General features: G+C 53.8%; 6 protein-coding genes across 6 annotated transcripts; 3 read left to right on the forward strand and 3 right to left on the reverse strand.

The window, feature by feature from the left end:
* Positions 1 to 157: 157 nt before the first annotated feature.
* CkaCkLH20_03069 (uncharacterized protein) lies at positions 158 to 829 on the reverse strand (the record flags this gene model as incomplete). The annotated part of the gene is made up of 1 exon (XM_038885788.1): positions 158 to 829. The coding sequence occupies one exon, from the start codon at positions 827 to 829 to the stop codon at positions 158 to 160; it is 672 nt and encodes a 223-aa protein (XP_038748987.1).
* Positions 830 to 1302: 473 nt separating this feature from the next.
* On the forward strand, positions 1303 to 2130 carry CkaCkLH20_03070 (uncharacterized protein; the record flags this gene model as incomplete). The annotated part of the gene is made up of 1 exon (XM_038885789.1): positions 1303 to 2130. The coding sequence occupies one exon, from the start codon at positions 1303 to 1305 to the stop codon at positions 2128 to 2130; it is 828 nt and encodes a 275-aa protein (XP_038748988.1).
* A 917-nt stretch (positions 2131 to 3047) lies between these two features.
* Positions 3048 to 8388, forward strand: CkaCkLH20_03071 (glycoside hydrolase family 18 protein; the record flags this gene model as incomplete). Its single annotated transcript, XM_038885790.1, has 7 exons — positions 3048 to 5087; positions 5150 to 5343; positions 5490 to 5686; positions 5750 to 6010; positions 6168 to 6946; positions 7028 to 7076; positions 7232 to 8388. 7 exons carry the CDS (start codon positions 3048 to 3050, stop codon positions 8386 to 8388), a joined length of 4677 nt encoding a protein of 1558 aa, XP_038748989.1.
* Positions 8389 to 10224: 1836 nt separating this feature from the next.
* CkaCkLH20_03072 (LysM domain-containing protein) lies at positions 10225 to 11586 on the reverse strand (the record flags this gene model as incomplete). Its single annotated transcript, XM_038885791.1, has 5 exons — positions 10225 to 10303; positions 10428 to 11021; positions 11077 to 11134; positions 11199 to 11350; positions 11417 to 11586. The coding sequence occupies 5 exons, from the start codon at positions 11584 to 11586 to the stop codon at positions 10225 to 10227; spliced, it is 1053 nt and encodes a 350-aa protein (XP_038748990.1).
* A 1393-nt stretch (positions 11587 to 12979) lies between these two features.
* On the forward strand, positions 12980 to 17100 carry CkaCkLH20_03073 (putative glycosyl hydrolase family 71; the record flags this gene model as incomplete). The annotated part of the gene is made up of 7 exons (XM_038885792.1): positions 12980 to 13060; positions 13100 to 15064; positions 15135 to 15370; positions 15431 to 15669; positions 15718 to 16129; positions 16229 to 16700; positions 16753 to 17100. 7 exons carry the CDS (start codon positions 12980 to 12982, stop codon positions 17098 to 17100), a joined length of 3753 nt encoding a protein of 1250 aa, XP_038748991.1.
* Positions 17101 to 17421: 321 nt separating this feature from the next.
* Positions 17422 to 18180, reverse strand: CkaCkLH20_03074 (uncharacterized protein; the record flags this gene model as incomplete). Its single annotated transcript, XM_038885793.1, has 1 exon — positions 17422 to 18180. One exon carries the CDS (start codon positions 18178 to 18180, stop codon positions 17422 to 17424), a length of 759 nt encoding a protein of 252 aa, XP_038748992.1.
* Between the last annotated feature and the right edge of the window lie 216 nt (positions 18181 to 18396).

Below are 18396 nucleotides of genomic sequence, written 5' to 3' on the forward strand. Positions count from 1 at the left end.
ATGTTCAAAAGTATTTCAAAACATTCAGTACAATCCCACGCATGTACTGGTGCAACAGAATTCAACAGAACACCCAAGTTCTTCTCGAGGCCCCGCCAATCTGTATGCCAACATCCATCCAGCCACCACCAAACCGCCCGACACCCTACATCGCCAATCATGCCGCATTCGCAAGAACAGCAAGTCCCGTGCTGACCATGGCAATCGTCTCCGCAGCCCTGCGGCCGCGAGAAGCCGACTTGCCACTCGACGTTGGCGCGCCGCTAGGGGCTTTCGTAGAGGTCGACTTCGTTTGGGTGGTGCCGGTGTTGGTATCCGTCGCCGTCTGGGGATGCGCATTGAGATAGCAATCGGCATGGGCCGCGGCGATCTTGAGCCACTCGTGCTGGGCCATATTCGGCTTGGCCCAGGCGACGGGGCAGCTCGTGGACAGGACCGAAACGGTCGAGCTCTTGGCCGTCCAGAACGACACAACCGCCGACACGTAGCTCGCGTAGCTGGACAGGACGTCGGCGGGCGCGGCGGTGGTGAAGCCACACCACGATTTCGGGTCCGATATCGTGCAGGAGAAGAGGTCGAGGCCCGTAGCCGTGGCCCTGCACGGCTTGGCGACCTCAGCGCCGTAGGAGTTCATGCGGGACAGGACGTTGCCCGTGGGCTGCGGGACGTCGAAGTACTGCGTGATGTTCTCCGTCACGCACTGCCAGGGGTCCTCCTGGATTGTGGTGTCCGACGGCAATGGCGATGGTGTCGGTACTTGTTGTCTCTTCGACGGCAACTGGCCCGAGAGAGTTACCGAGGGGAGATCAGGGAGGAATCTTGCTGCCATATTGGCTGCCGACGTGAGTGCGGCAAGTGCACTTGTCAAGATGCTGAAGCGCATGTTTATGAGCGGCGATTGGATCTGGTTACCTTGATATGAAGAGCGGCAAACTGGTGAGAGAGCAGCGGATGGCGAATTTGCAGCAAGGAAGGAGTGCGGAAGAAATATAATTCAAGTTGGAAGTGAAGAAACCACTTGTGAACACAGGGGATATTCGACTTGAAGGACTGTTCGGAGGGAAAGAACAAGGGCAAAGACTGAAGTCATTAGACATCAGAAAGCAACGTCACACCAAAATAGATGTAAGAGTATTCAGTACCGATAAGACCCCTTGCTTCCATCTGCATAGAGCGGGGTACGGGCTATTTGACACCAGTTCTTAGATATTTAAGACACAGCCTGTACCTCCTCCGGGGTTGCCTGGATCAATCATTTTGACAACACACAATCCAGAACCGCTGTACTGCGTGACGCCCATCATGCCCGGTCTTGAGGATATCACCTATTCCCGCGAGGAAACCACCGCCGCCATCAGTGGCTACTACGAATTCCTCATCCGCATGTACCTCAAAGATTCGCAAGTCGTTCGCCCGCCCGCAGGTGGTTGGCCGTCCATAGTGAACGCAGACCCCGAAGTCGTGCAATCCCTGGGCAAAACCGACGAGGTGCTGGCGCTGCTCGCCCACCTACCCTACATCCGCTCTCCCGGCAACTGGAACGATGACGCGGAGGCGGCCCCGGGCTGCCGGTTTGCGGAGTGGCCGCGCCTGCTCACGACCCTCAGCTCGAGCAATGCTATCACCGGCGAAGACATGCGCGCCGCGACCGAGGGCTTCACGTTTGCTCGGCTGGCGCCGCCCCACGTCGTCGGCCTCACCCGTGGCGACCGCGAGAACCCCATCATGGTGTTGGACACGAAGCTGGGCATCATTCACTGGGAGGACTGTATCTCCAGCATTGAGCGCGCCCACTACGGAGAATCAGTCGATTACGAGCCGGATGACGATGTTCCCGAAGAGGAGGCTAATTGGCGTTACAGCGCAAGGGCGTGGGCCATCCCTGATTTCTTCGAGATCCTCAAGCAGCAGTTCAGGACGCTGGACTGGATCCCCATCAGTCACCACACCGTATTGAGCGCTTCGGATAGCGAGGGCACGGATGAAGGGGGCATGGTGGCCATGGTCCAAGACATCTATCGCGAGCATGGCTGGCCCGATCTGACCGTCTATCGCAAAGCCGCTTGCTTAGAGGCGGTGAGGATCGCCATGGCCGAGAGATATCCCAATTCAGCCTGTGGCCGGGGATAACTGGACTCATTTGTTACCCGTCTCGGAAATGCTGCCTGACGTCCTGGGCAGACATGGGAACCATCGTGCTGCTACAGGTAACATAATAGAGTACCCTTAGTAATTCAATTCTGGCGAGATCATCAGCTCAGATCAATGTGTCTCTCGGAAGCCTTACATACCGATTTACCGGCAAGCCTAGCAGCCTAGTAACCTAACTGTAACCGATCTCAACCAAAACTTATTATACCACGCAGAGGTTTAACAAGGGGAGGGGTCTGTCTTAGGCTGATACCAAGTATCTTAGTGAAGACTACCTACAATTACCCTTTACAGCAATGTGCGCGCAGAGGGATCATGTCGCACTCATCGTTGCAGCCCTGACCAACCGCGACATGATTCAGCTGAAGTGTCAATGATCTGATGACGAGCAATTGGCTAAGACCACGCAGATTTTATTGAGTTTCTAGTAGCCAGTTTGGACACTTATTACCTCAGCTGGGCTCTTCAGTGTTGACTTCGTAACGTTACATACTAAAGCATTCATAGTGGTGCAGCTGTTTGCCAAGTCGTCCAGAGTAAGAATCTCAGAGTCAAAAGGGATAGGAGGCTACAGTCACGAGTTACCATCTAAGTAAAACAGCGTCGTTCAGCTGAACCCCTTACCTTTCACCAAGTTCACTCAGTAGCCTCGTGCAGTCCTATACGGGTTCTCAACCCATGAAATCGTGTGCTTGCCGCGTGCATACATAGCAATGCCAGGCGGTATTCTAGACTGCTTACTTCTGATAAGAAAGTTTTATTGTGCCAGATGGTCACTGTGATTCTAGCCATACCCTAGCACTCATCTTCCAACATATGACACCAATTTGGAACCCAACCCTCAACAAGTTCACGGCGAACTCTTGCTCTTTCAGGCATCACCTGCAATAGCCAGAATGCAATCTTTTCGCGTCGTCATTTTTTGGTTGGCCGCAGCGGCTCACGGAGCCATCAACCTAGATGGCTCCAGGGCTGTCGAGCCAGTCTCGGCGGACGACCCTTCACCCATTGCTGACACCCTGGCTTACATGCCGGACCAGCACGATTGCCCGTTGCCGTGCAATGCCGACTACGCGAATGTGCACAAGTGGACTCCCTATCACTCGGTCCATCGTCTAAAGCGCTGCAAGCTGCCCATGCTTCTGCATTTCTCAGTGCTGCTTCCTCTGGAAAACCCTGATACCGACGTTCTCATTCGGAGTTGTACCATCGGCGCCGATCCGGACTCTGCCGGAGACAGGACCGTCATCAACGCAACTTCCATACACATGGACAACCCCAAGAACGCAACCAACCTCTTCGAAGTCAGCACGGAAGCCGCCCCGGCGTGTGCCATCGACGGTCGAGAAACCAATGATGTGCTTAGGCTCATCATGACTGGCGGCGGGCGGCAATCCAGCGGGGAAATAAAGCATTTGCTGGGCGGGATGAAGGAGTTCTTCGACTCGAAGGAAAACTGCGACAGGACTTTTCTCTTTGCATGGCACAAAGAGATAGTTGCCGGCATTCACATTGGCCCCGGCCTGGGCAAGCGATCCGTGGAGTCTGCTCTACGGGCAGTTTTAGGCCGGCTCGAAAGCGGCGGCGACTCGATGCCCAACCGCACTGTTGCCCAGATCTGTGCCGGTGGACAGGGGCCTGAAACCATCTTTGGTCTCTCCATTGACACTACTGGCAATATTGCTGCGATGCAGAGAACCGCAGTGGCATGGAGTCAGGGAGAATGCGCTGTCGTCGCTGGCGATATTCAGCCCACCACCGAGCAGGAGACTCTCAAAGTCCAGGTCTTTGACATCGCCTCGGCGCCCCTGACGGATGTGGGTGACGAGAATAGGACCACAACGAACAACACCTCGCGAGGTCTCACAGGCTCAGAAAAAGGGACAGCCGGATCCCGGGTGTGGTCAGGCCTTCTCGGCAAACGCGCAACGTGCCGCTATCGCCGAGTCGACCCGGGCGACGGCTGCGCTTCTCTCGCATCCAAGTGCGGCATATCGGGCGCAGACTTCACCAAGTACAACCCGAAGCAGAACCTATGCTCAACTCTGAAGCCGGGAGATCACGTCTGCTGCTCCGCAGGTGACCCGTACACGGAGAACAAGCCGCAACCCCCCAAGCCGAACGCCGACGGGAGCTGTGCGGTACGCGTCATCAAGGACGACGACAACTGCGACAAGCTCGCGCGGACCTTCGGCCTGACGGTGGCCGAGATCGAGTCCTTCAATAAGGGCAAGACCTGGGGCTGGACCAAGTGCGAAAAGATGTTGGCCTCGTACAACATGTGCCTCAGCCGCGGGACGCCGCCGCTGCCGCCGCCGCAACAGGGCACCCAATGCGGCCCGATGGTCCCCGGCACCACGTGGCCCGACAAGTCGGTGCCCATGACGGACCTCAATCCGTGCCCGCTCAAGGCGTGTTGCAGCAACTGGGGCTTCTGCGGGCCCTTCGGCGTGCACTGCGACGTCCACGCCCCCGCCGGCGGCGGGCCGGGCACGAAGCTGGTCGAGTTCGCGAGCACCTGCATCTCCAACTGCGGGAATGCGATCAAGCAGAACTCCGGGCCGCCAGCCGTCTTCTCCCGCATCGGTTACTACGAGTCGTGGAACCTCGACCGCGAGTGCCTCTGGCTCAAGGCGGAAAACGCCAACACCGACGGCTCGTACACCCACGTCCACTGGGCTTTCGCCGACATCGACCCCAAGACGTGGAAGGTTGTCATCAAGGACCCTCACAAGCAGTGGCAGGCCTTCAAGAGTCTGCCTAACGTCAAGAAGATTATCTCCTTTGGTGGCTGGGCCTACTCGACCGAGCCTGCAACGTACAACATCATTCGCCAGGCCATCATTACAAACCGGGAGACATTTGCTACAAACGCGGCCAAGTTCGTCATAGACGAAGGTATTGACGGCATTGATATCGATTGGGAATATCCCGGGGTATGTTCTCTGGCTCTCCTCAACGAGTTGTGCACATGATTAATAACACACCATGCTCGTAGGCACCCGACATTATGGTGGATGGCAAGCCTATCGGTCAGACGGGAGACGGTATCGCCTATCTCAAATTCTTGACGGTCCTCAAGAACAAACTGCCGTCAAAATCAGTATCGATCGCAGCCCCGGCCTCGTACTGGTACTTGAAGGCATTCCCAATTGACAGAATTGCTGCGGTGATAGATTACATTGTGTATATGTGAGTTTGCTTTCCTGGCCTACGCCGCTCGCGATGCATTTCCCACTCCTCCTCTCTCAATCTTTTTCGTGGAGTTACCTTCCTTTCGCCTCTCGGTCTGACCCAAGTATGTCGTTTGATACTGATCATTCATTCCATATGAAAAGGACCTACGATCTGCATGGCCAGTGGGACTACGGTAATCCGAACGCCTTCGACTCGTGTGATTCTGGAAAGTGCATCAGGAGTCACGGTAAGAGACATGCCCCATATCTCGGTTCTACCGATACACACAAGTGGCTGACTCTGTCTTCTTCCTCGGTGCTAGTCAATCTGACTGAGACATACAACTCTCTTTCAATCAGTACGTAAACTACTCGATCTCTCACAAGTCGATCTTAGCTTTACTGACTTGCTCCCTCTATAGTCACCAAAGCCGGCGTGCCCAATAACAAGATCTTTGTTGGCGAATCAAGCTACGGCCGGTCTTTCCGAATGGCTATCGACGGCTGCTGGGGACCAATGTGCGAGTTTACCGGCACTCGGCTCAAGTCAAATGCGAACAAGGGCAGATGTACGGACACGGCTGGCTACATCTCCAATGCCGAAATCAATGATATCATTCGGGCTGGAGGGGGCCGAATGTTCCACGATCACAATTCCAACACTGATGTTCTGCTATACAAAGGTTCGTCCCTTTTCCACGGCTCCAGTTGCCAGATGAAGTCTGATGCCTCCGGGTCCTGATATCTTGGTCTCAACCAACCTATGCTTTTCTCGTTTGGCTCACCAACCTTCTGCCTGTCTTGCCGTGGATTCACCCACTGACACGGCACACATCACAGGTGACTACGTCAGTTACATGACGCCGGCGACAAAGGATACCCGGCGAGCCGACTGGAAGAGGCTGAACTTCGCCGGCTCCATCGACTGGGCCGTCGACCTCCAGGCCTTTCGCAAAGAAGACGTGGAAGCGCCGGTGGTCCCGCCCAAAGCCGGCGAGACCGGCTGCGTGTGGGGTGAGAGCCCGGACCTGAACGCGGACAGCCTGTGCCAGTTTTCCTGCAACTACGGGTTCTGCCCGGACAGCATCTGCATTTGCATCCTCACAGGGCCCGTCAAGCCACTGCCGAAGGTCGTGAGCACGGGCGAGTTCGTGGCATGGGACGAGTTCGACATGGACCTCCACCGCCTCTGCAAGTTGGCGTGCAAGTATGGGTACTGCCCGCAGGGCACCTGCGGCGTCCCCGTTGTTGACGAGTGGGACGACGGCTCCGTCGACCCGGAAGACCGGCCGACTGGCGGCTTGTGGGACGCGGAGAAGAACGACGCCGAGAACACGAAGCAGTGCTTCCTCTACAAGACCATGAAGAACTCGGATATTAGCTTGAAGCATTGCTACAGCACATGCCGGGTGGTCGTCGAAGAAGCCATAGCCGAGGGCCGCGTCACAAACTACGGCTGCATAGGCTTCTGGCCGCTCGACGAGCCAATCCCGTGGACTCAGTATCCGGGGACGACGGACCCTGACAGCGTCTACGCCGTTGGGAGGTGTTCATGTGACAACGCGCTGATCAACACCTTTACCGAATTCGTCCTCGACGCCCTGCCCATCATCGCTCAGGTAACGTTTTAACCCATTCCCATTAGCCGTGGCTAACCTGTGTTTCTTTGCAATGTGGCTCTAACGATGCGTACGTACCAGATCGGATGCTATATGATCATGTCAACACTGAAGCTCGTCCTCGACATAGGTTTGGCAGCAATTCCTGGCGTAGGCAGGATTCTAGATGCTGGGTTGGGCAAGTTCCCAATTTCCTTGTTCTGTTCTTGTCCTCTCCACTGTCGCCTCTCCTTCTTCCGGTTTAAGGAAGCTCAACAATGAGTAACTCTGACACTCCTTGCGCAGATGCGGCAACCACAGCGGCCCAAGTGATCGCATACGCATACGACAAAGGCGAGGATCCAGTCGGAGCTTACGAATGGTGGCTCAGTCCGTGTGGCGGGACCGACCTCGTGCCCGACGACATCAAGAAGGTCTACGACATCCTCAGCACCGTCGCCGACGGCGTCTCGAGCTTCAAGAAGCCAAAGTTCAAGAAGGGCAGCGGCAAGAAGGGGGACGCCGCCAACCCCAAGGACCGGGCAAAGCCCAAGGCCGGCACGGGTAGCGGGCCCAACGGCACTGGAAACAAAGGCGTCGCGAAGCAGAAGAAGTGCAACGTGCCCCCGAACAAGACCAGCGTCATCATGGGTTCCTACAAGAACACGCTCCGGGTGCAGTCGTGCGTCCCTGCCGCCGGTGGCGCAACCACGACGACCAAGACCGACTACGTCATCACCTCGCTGGCGTTTGGGGCCAAGCCGACGACCGAGCTCCGGCACTGCAAAAAGGAATGGTCGCAGGCGTGCTTCCACTACAGCTCTGCCATCGCCCAGAACCCCCAGTGGGAGGTCCTCAAGTGCCCTCACGGAGCAGTCAGGAACCCGGAGACCACGCGCCCCATCGTCAAAAGCTGGTACGACGTGCATCACGAGAGCTGGCGAAGGCCGGCGGATCGTGCATATAAGGGAGAGTGTCAAGCCGACGAGTACCCGCCGCGCTACCTCCTCGCTGACAGCAGTCCGATAATCAAGAATGCCGGGTCGCTGGGAGGCCAGCTGATACGATACTTGCCAGACAAGGAAAACGGTGGTGCTGCGGCTATGTGGAAGGGCGTTTGCTTTGCCCCCCACATAGCAAAAATGACCAATGCCGAGTTTCTGGCCAAGTGGAATTCAGGGCCCTTGTCGAAGAAGAACTCAATTTCCAAGCAGGGCCCGGGCACCACCAAAAAGGAAGCCGAAGTCCCGGTCGACGTTGTTCCTTCCTTCAAGATCGGTTCGTACGACCACTCCTCCAACCCCCCACGCGATCACGGCTTGTGGGACAACAAGTGTTGGCCGAGGCAAAAGGCGGCCAACGATCCGGGCATGACTCTCTTTAGCTGGGATCTGTGGTACAAAACCCACAGCCACCTGTATGATTTCTCGCAGCCGTACGCGAAGGGGACCAACGGGGCATGAGTATCTGTTTCGGAAAACGTGGGGTCGGTCCTGTCTGGCTTGACGCAACTGGACATCCGTTTACAAAGACCAGTTTTAAGACTATCTAGGTAGTAAACTGAGGTCATAACATGACTGATATTATTTCACTGAGAAGTGATTGTCAAAGTTCAGAGCCATTGTGACCCTCTGGTATGTGAATAAAGCTAGCCGGAACTAGAATATCCCATTTATAAGTTTTTTGAAGTAGATTTTCAACAAAGTAATAGATGTGTCTTCTTCTTCTCTCTGCTTGCTTTCCGAGAAGTAGTCACTTTTTAAGGCGCAAGGTAACCATGACAGGCAAAGGCAAGCTCGTTTCGAGAGATAAGACCCCCAGAATCTATTAGTGTTTGATCGTGATGCACCGCCAGCAGCAGCTCACACAGTCCACCCTACAAATAAGAAACAACAATAGTAAACAACAATAGTACTGTTAGCCGTAGTAGTATCCACACTAGAAAATAAAGATCCCTAGAATACAAGTTACCACATTAAATTTTGTCTGAGATGTCTTACCTGGGGGGTTCAGCTATCGTTCGGGACTCTGGTTCATGGAAGCATGGATCAATGATACGCGCTGAGACGGTCGAGGAACTTTTGCATTGTGATGAAGCCGTGCGGTCGGGCCGTCTTGCGGTTCTCTGACAAGGTTGCATTCGCCAGTAATTAACCTTAAGTTGGTAACGAGAAGCGGATCAGCCAACCAGTAGAGGTGTTCATGGTTAGGGGCGGGTAAGCCAGGGGGGCCTTGTTATCGTTAAAACCAGCACATCTAGCTTTATATGAGGATGCAGCACCCCAACTGCATCTTGAGGCGGGGCCGTTGGGCATGGTTTCTCGTCAACGCCAACGAACTGTGTGGCTTTGCATCTTTGGACCAACACAAGCGAAGCATCGTCTAGCCCAGTCGAACCACTTCCGAAAAACCTCTGCCTCACAACCCATGAAACCAATCCATTTCACCGCTTGGCGCCAAATCCAATTCTTTTCCACGAATGGGAACTCCCGGGTGGATGGTGGATAATTGAATGATTTTGGCTGAACAGCCGGTCTTCAGCGAAAGATACCCAAGACGAGACCAGCAAATTGAGGCAATCCCGAACGTGAGAAGGGTTCACATCCGAATTGTCCGAGACAGGGTTTATGGAGCGAGCCGAGGCACATCAGATTACTTCGACGGGCTCCACAAGAAATTAGGGATGGCATTTCGTGGTTTCTGGAATGTGGGTTTGCTTGAGATTGTGTTGAGACAACAACACCGCAAAAATCATTGTTGAAAACGGACGTCAACGTGAAGTAACGATTTGGATGATAGTAAAAAAACCAATCATGATATTGTATTCACATTGGACACTTTTGAGTTCAGGCGGGGTTTGGACGAGAAAAGATAGGTCCAAAAGACGCCTAGCTACAACGCACGCACGTGTTGATGAAGAAGGCGAAGACAGTTGTACGTTGAGGTAAAGAGAGCATGAACTCTGTTCTACCTGTTCGTACTTTTGCATTTCTCTACATAATATTTCGAACCATCTTCCTTCACGATCAGTCTTTTATGAAGATTGAGTACGTTCTTCCGGATACAGTGAGAGTCTCTTGCAGTGAAAGTTCAGATATTGCATTCACAGGTAGATTAAGGTAGTTGTTGCACAGATGGTGAGTGCGTGGCGGACTGATTAATGGCTATGCCATCACTGCCTTCAATTGCTTGTAGGGGTAGCAGTCGACTCGATTGTCGGTTGCAAGGAAGAAACCTTTGAATCTGCGACATGTGCTGCTTCCGAATGATAAATAGGTCGTTGGCTCGTCGATACTATCTCAGACACTGAAGTCGTTATTCCTATAGCGAGCCGAGCTGTCGCAAATGTGGAGTTCCTCCTGGTAGTGGAAGCTCCTGCTGCGTGAAGTGTCAAATTCTTTCCGCCGTGAGGGATCTTGAGCACTTTCTCAGAGTTCATGGGTGGTCTGAAAAAGATACTTAGCTAGCAGCTCTAACTCTTGCGGTTGATTTCCAAACTCACCCGACACACACGTAAGTGGATTTCGTGTACTCGAAGTCATCACACTGGATGTACATTAATGGATTCCAATCTTGAAGATCCTTTGGCGTAGCCCCGTACTTTTCACCCAGAGACTCGCATGAGTCGCCAGGTTGGATGAAATGAACATCGCACTTGGCAGGCATGCACAGTTCTTGTCCCGCTTCGAGACCGTTGCACCATCCGTTGATAACATCATTCGCCTCGATGAGGCCTTTTGACGAAACACTCTGCTCGGCCGAAATTCTCTCGCAAGTATCGCCGTCTCGTACATGGTACGTAGAAGCGCAGTCGGCCGACATACGCTGAGCGGACCATCCAAGAGCTGCAATGGTGGACTCGGCTGGCGCCGCAGATGCCGTGCTGTGTGTGCTCGGCTGGGTGTAAGTGTAGCCTGTCTTGCTGCAACTCAAGACGGCAGCCTGGAATTCGATAGCCCGGTCCTCCGTGTGGCCGATTTCCGAGTTGACCTCGATTTCCATCGGCCCAAGGATACAGTCGTGGCAGTCGTGTGGACCATCATCAGTTTGGTTCCTCCATGTGCCCAAAATCGAATCGCAAGGCTCTCCCGAGTCGCTGCAGGGTGTCAGATCGATACTTCCGCATCATTCATCTGCAGATAAAGCCATACCGGTCCGTGTAACAAGAAATCTCATAGGTGTAGATATACCGGTCCAGAATGTGTGTTGCTGTGATAGACTCGTGTTAAGAAATGTACCAAGACAGTGAGTGTCTAGCGAATGAGCTACTGACCAGGGAACAGTGTTAGACCATGATCGAGTAAGTCGTTTTTAGGGTCGCAGTCGCTTTCGATTCGGGACCGCAAATCTTCCATTGATTGTCTGCATTCAGCAGTGCAAATCGTGGCTATGCCATCGGCATCAAGGACGTCGACCCTGTGTGATCTAACAGCGCAATCATCAGCAACGATCGAAGTATTTTCAGATTCGAGGTGGTGCTCAACTACGTACTCGAAATTCGCATGAGAGGCAAGCCGTCCCGAGCATTCCAAGGTGGTGTTGAGCGTGCGAAGGCATGATGCACTCAGATCGAAGTACTCATAGGAAGAGACGAAGCCCGTGAACTGCTGTGCCAGGGCATAGGGCATCAGGATGACCAGAATTCTCGATATGAAGGCCATGATGGGCTGGCGCCGGTGGAAATCGAAACAGCAACTGGAGTTTGGGGTTGGTATCGGGAAGCACAACAGCTTCCGGAAGAGTTGGGGAAGATCGGGGCTCTCTAGAGAACCCATCGGGTCTCAACTGACTTGGAGCTGGACATAAAGAACTGGATCCTTGTCTCTCCTTCCGTCAAGACTTGAGACCTTTGGAGGTCCACCTTCATCGATAGTCCAGATGTCCCTACTGAACCCGCCTGTTCTGTAATTTCCCAGTCCCCGCTTCAGTTCGCCCCGACATGGACTTGTTGGTGAAGAACTAACCTTAATATTGGTCTGCAAGCGCTGCAGCCGCATGGGTTCACGACGAATACCTGATGAGGAAGGAGAATTCGAAGAGGAATACGGGTTGACCAACACAATTAGCCTCGGCGGCCGGTTATCCCGGCACCGCGGTTGAACATGAAGCTACCGCGGCCAAAGGTGACGATTTGTCATTTGAGGCTTGCGGCCCGAAGAGATTTTCATCAGCTCTTGGCGTTGGTCGTACGACTTGGCATCTCTTCCCGCTGCGAAAGTGTGAATCCATCAGCTTCTCGGAGGGAACTCCATTTTCTGGTAGTCGAGACCAGCAATGGACCAAAGGTTCTTAATGAGTCCTGGGAAGTCCTTTGCCTAATCAGGGCCATGGGCCGGATCTGCAATTAAACGCACCAATAGGTTTGTAGGATAGGTTTTGCACCGAGGGAACGACTCCACGAGGAACCAACAAGACAAAGCCAACAGCATCCGGATCCTTGCCTTAATACCGTTTACAACGATGTGAGGTAACCTACCTCTCGACCCTGAAAGTGTGACCAACGGAGCCGAGCTGCTGTTGAGATGAGCTCATGCGATTTTCAGGACTGTCAAGCTTTTTTGGTTATCGATTTTGCATGCTTTGACCCGTTTCCGCTAGTTCTCCCCATACAGGCTCGCATTCCTTTCGTCTAGACTTACCGGACCCCTGCAGGACCCCTACTTGCACATGCTCCAATCGAGTCATGGTCTCGTGTAATTCGCAAGAATTCGATCTCGGGCCCAAAGGGCAACTCACTCCGCCAAGCAGGCAGGCGGCCGAAGAACCGCGCAAACCGAAGCTGTCTCGACTCGCGAGTTGCGGGCCATCGGGTTGTCCATGTCGTCCATGGCCAAAGTTGGGATGCGTCAATAACCGGCATTCTAAGTGGATTGCAAGATGTCTTGATACCTCCTGGTGTCGTGGGCGGCTTAATCTTCCTTTGCCCATATGCCCCTCGATTCAAGCTAATCTTTCTTTACTCCTCCGTGACTCTCTGGTCTTCAGCAGCTTGGTTGCGCATGCATTCCTTTTACCGTTTCTCCTTGAGATCGTACCATCGCTCCATCAGCACTCATGAGGCTGCTCGTTTTTCTTCTTACGGCCCTGTCCTGGGCAGACATCGTCCTAGGACGGGCGGCTTTTGCCCATTTCATGGTAAGTCCGGCGTTCCAAGAGGTTTTACGAATGCTCTAGCCTCGTCTCATGCCTCTCATCGTTCAGGTTGGAAACACAGAAAACTACTCGGCAGCCGATTGGACCGACGATATTACACTGGCACAAGAGGCTCACATTGATGCCTTCGCTCTCAATATGGCCAAGGGAGAGCCAATGAATGAGAAGGCCATCGCAAGCGCTTTTTCCCATGCTGAGGCCTTAGGGTTTAAGCTCTTCTTCTCTTTCGACTATGCTGGCCGAGGGCCCTACTCCAAAGCAGAGGTTATTGGATGGATCACCAGATATGCCTCCAGCAGCGCGTACTTTAGGCACAACGGGAAGCCTCTTGTTTCCACCTTTGAGGGCCCTGATCAGGCCGAAGACTGGATCGATATCAAGGCCCAGACAGGGTGTTTCTTTGTGCCTGACTGGTCATCCTTGGGTGCTGGTCCAGCTGTTCGCGCCGCCGGTGGCGTGGCTGACGGTCTTTTTAGCTGGGCTGGATGGCCATGGGGCTCCCAGGACATGGACACCTATGTCGACGCCTCATACATGGAAGCGCTGGGGGACAAACCATACATGATGCCAGTGTCGCCATGGTTTTATACTAACTTGCCTGGTTATAGTAAAAACTGGCTATGGCGTGGCGACCATCTGTGGTATGATCGCTGGCTTCAAGTTAACTTCCTTATGCCTGAATGGATTCAGATTATTTCTTGGAACGACTACGGCGAAAGCCACCACATTGGTCCCATTCGCGATCATGCCCTGGTCGCCTTCGATACTGGCAAAGCTCCCTACAAGTACTCGCTGGATCACCATGGCTGGCGTGCCTTTCTTCCGTATTCTATCGACCGTTACAAGAACAACAAAGCGGCCATCACGAAGGAGGGTGTCTCTTTCTGGTACCGTCCTACGCCCAAGGGTGCTTGCAACTCCGGCGGAACAACTGGCAACACTGTCTCCCAGCTCCAGATCGAGTTTCAGCCAACTGGCATGGTTGAGGACTCGGTCTTTTACACAGTTCTCGTAACTTCTGAGGTAACAGTCAAGGTAACCATCGGAGGCGTTCAGACCAATGGCCAGTGGAGAGATTTGCCTGACAGCAAAGTTGGTCTCTGGCATGGTAGCTCACCGTTCAATGGCCGAACCGGAGAGGTCCAGATCACCGTCTGGCGCAAAGACGTTCTCATTGCTGACCTCACTGGCCCGGCCATCAAGAACGATTGCCATAACGGCATGACGGGTTTTGACGCTTGGGCTGGAGGACGTTTGACCTCAACTGTCTCCAGACCTATCAACAGCCCGTCTCTTGCCGATGAGGTATGCGTGAGAGGCACAGGTGCCAAGGGATTCGACGTTCTCTGCCAAGCCACATGCTACTGGGGATACTGCCCGAGGAGCGCATGCGTCTGCCAGCAGATGGGTGCTCAGAGACCGCTGCCAAAGGAGGTGCCTGGCGAGGTCTATCCGGCCGAAGGTTTGAACTCGAACTACATCGGGCTCTGCAACTACGCCTGCCTCTATGGTGCGTGCTATGCGTCATACTGCGGCAAGGACCCCCACCCTCTCATCGAGCCTACCGTTTCCCCTTTCCGGCCCCCTTCCTGTATTTCAGGTACCGGCCAAGGGGAATGGGAGGTGCTGTGCGGCTTCACCTGCCGGCACGGCTTCTGCCCCATTGCTAGGTGCACATGCAATGCCCAGGGTCCTCTCGACCTCCTCAACCCAACACAGGCAACAAAAGCCGTCAGTCGGACCGGCGATGACCACGGCCTTTGCGGCTTTGCTTGCGCCAGAGGTTTCTGTCCTTCCGACATTTGCAACAGCGGAAACGATCCTGAGCAACAGACCGATCCTGTCGACGATTTTGAAATCCCACATTTGGACCAAGACTGCACGCGGTTCTCCGATTGCGTCGATTTGGACAACCCACAGGCATCGTCTTGTGGAAAAGGCTACCGACGCCAGGGATATGACAAGGCGGGTTGCTCGGGCAACTCTGTAAGTAACACCATATCTTCTTCTCCAGTTCGCCTCAGATTTGGCATGTTGACTGACATCAACCGGTCAGGCGAGACCCATCTGTTGCAAAGACTCGACTGTATCTCCTGATTCATGTACATGGAGAGGCAGTGGAGGAGACTGCAACGGCCAATGCCACCAGGGCGAGGCTACGCTCTTCGAATCGAACAGGGGCGGCTCTCCAGGCGAGAGCGGCGATGGGCAGTGCAGTCGTGGAAAGAAGGTCTTCTGTTGTGAGCTTAAGACGTTCGGTACACTAACAGGCCAATGTCGCTGGTCACCATGGTACGTTCCAACATTGTTCCCCCAAGATGAAATTGAATTGGTCTTGCTGACAGCATCTAGCGGTTCCGGCTGTGACGAGGACGAGACTGAGACTGCGTCAGCGTATGCATTGAGCGAATACTGCTCTAACGACTTCTTGAACAAGAAGGTGGGACAGAAGTTCTGCTGCAAGACTGAGGTGCCGCCTCTAGACAACTGCCACTGGGTCGGCCAAGGGGACTGCGCAGACAACAATTGCAACAACAAGGAAGTCACTTTGAGAACCAACCCCAGTGGCGCCAATTCAAACCAATGCTTTTGTAAGTACCGAGCGACCCTGAGAGACTACCACGCTAACGTCGGTTCAGGGTCGAGGAAGAAGTCACTCTGCTGCACACCCAGCGATAGGTTCTTCGAGATTGCGTCAGAAGATAGCTTTGAAGACGTGCTTTGCACCGAGAAAGACACCCGTCCAAGCTGTGAAGTGGATGAGTGGGATCAGCAGTTTATTTCAGATGAGGTGGAGGAGGAAGTATGCAAAACCGACGAGAAAACCGAGCTCCGGAGGAGTTCTCACGAGAACAGCATGCCTATTCTGTGGCCTCTTCCTATCGAGGAGAGAATGAACGAGTTGGACAAGAGAGCCAAGAGAGATCCAATGAAAGTAACCTTCGAGGGTGCAAGAATCGTCATATCTATCGCAGCTATGCTTCATCCAAGTATAGGCACTCTTTTCAGGGGCTCTGGAAGAGGTGGTACCCCTTCAAACTACGTTTTTCGGTATGTATACTCCTGGCAATGTCCCTCCCCATCATTCACCGTCTTTCCACTCTGTTCTCCGTCTATTCGTAAGCGTATACTGACAAAATGATGGAACAGAATGGTCCAGAGGGGTATCAGACCGGACGTCACAAGCGAGCACCGCACCGCCGCCGGACAACTCTCGGGAAGATACGAAGCAGAGCACAACCCAGATCTGCAGATGATGCGCGATTTCACAATCTTTGCGATTGATGGCACCTTGCCGCGCAGTGAAGAAATCGTGAATGAAGCTCGTATCAGTGCTGAAGCTTTCCACAGAGTTTGGAACTCGGATACAACGAACATACAGTTCCCCACGGTCGGGTCAAGAACCTGCTACGCAAACCTCAACGACTACCTAATGGATCGATTTGGGTCAACGCGCTACCCGAGGCCGTTAGTCGCCACCGAAAGCAAGTTGAATCGGTGCAAGGGCAAGATTTTCAAATTCAACGATCCCATTGAGAATGGCAGGCTGAGAGAAATGATTGCGGACGCGGTCACCGGCGACAAGGCAGCGACCGATAAGCTGTTCGGAGAACTTCGATTGGTATGTTCCATTCTTTCTCACTTTTGCGGAGATCTTTTTCGCTGACCCGCAGCTCCCGGCACAGGTCATTGGCACTTTCAACTACATCAGGCATCCTGACCTTCAACCCACCCTCAGGCAAACTAGACAAGAGCTGCGAGAGGCAATGACGTTCATCGGTCAGCAGTATCCGTCACTCAGGTCACTACCGGACATTTACGAGCGGTTCGAACCTCTTTGGTACGCAAGAGCAGCCAGCATTAGTCGTGAATGGTTAGAAGAGCGGCTCAACTGGATCGAGAGGGAAGTTGACACACGCATCGCTGCTGGTCGGCGGCCCCCAAATGCGACCGTTATCTTGGCCCGTGTGTTACTTCTCAGAAGTCGCCTATCAGACATGAAAGGCCCTCCGCCACTCTAACTGTGGGAATGATTCCATAGCTGATGGGAATGGCGGGGCTTTGAGGCAGTGGCGGTCGATTCCAACGGATGTTCACCACTACCGTCCACGTATTGTATCTTAGCTCTCTGCACATCATACTGACTATCGCGACGCCATTTAAGTCTTCTTTTTTTCGAATTTGTATTCATGTATCTACGCATGCCCTTGAACAAATTTACCAAGTTCATGAATAGATTTACCAGTTGTATCGTTTTGATTACAACTTTGGGCCAATTCAATTTGTTCGCAGTAGAACAACAAAGGCTTGTCCAGGCTGACGACCGCTGAAGAGTTTTACGCCTATTCCGGCATTGATAAACCACTAAAGCCAGGGCTGATTATAGGCGGCCTGGCATAGAAGTCGTCGAAATCCACCACTCCATAATTTTGAGAGAGTTCGTCATAGAACGACGTCAAATCCAGTGCCCTGGTATAAAGCCATCCCACATTGCGTTTGTCGGTGCCCTCAATAGGCGGAAATCCTCGGTCTTTTTTTGGGACGCCTTTGCGACTAGGCGTCCACTGGCTGTCGACTAGCACGATGACCATGGGGGGTCGGCTGTACTGGGCGATTTGCCCGACAAAGTCTCCTTCGGAATTCTGGAACTGCTCGAGCGTATCGAGACACTTCTGGTCCACATACAGACAGTATCGGAAACGGGCTATTCGTTCGGCGATCAGGGGCGTCTTGACACTTTCGCAGGGCTGATTGGCGATGTGCTCCGAGACCCAGCCGGCGAAGTGCCTCCTCACATCCGCCTTGGAGGCATTGTCCAGGCTGTCGCGATCCTCAATGACGTCCCACTGCAGGTACTTTTCCAGGATCTCGGCGCGCTCGGCGCGCACCAGCTCGCTGTGGATGTTCTCCTTCAGCTGCGCCATGTAGCGGTTCCAGAGGTCGTCGTCGCCATAGGCACAGCGGTATATCACGAAGCCCCATTTGTGGTAACCGGTACGGATCATGGCCAAGAAGAGATCTCCGAACCGGCGGAAGTAGTGGTTGGGAGGTTTTGCTGCAGCCGACATGTCCTCGAGCGTTCGGGCATTGAAGGTTTCCATCTTGGCGGGTTTGGGTGGGCTGGGTAGGCTGGCGGCGGCGGAGCGGCGACGTGCGAAGTGGCTGAATGAAGTTGAAAATGAGGATTCTGACTGGTACCGGAGACGGAGGAACGGTGAGTACCGCGAAGGCCTCCTATTCAAGGACAAGACCCTTAGCACATTGCTCATTGCTGATGTGGACGAGGTTGTGGGCTGTTGGGGAGGGCATACCAAGCA

The sequence above is a fragment of the Colletotrichum karsti genome, assembly GCF_011947395.1.
Source record: "Colletotrichum karsti strain CkLH20 chromosome Unknown Scaffold7, whole genome shotgun sequence".
NCBI lineage: Eukaryota > Fungi > Ascomycota > Sordariomycetes > Glomerellales > Glomerellaceae > Colletotrichum > Colletotrichum karsti.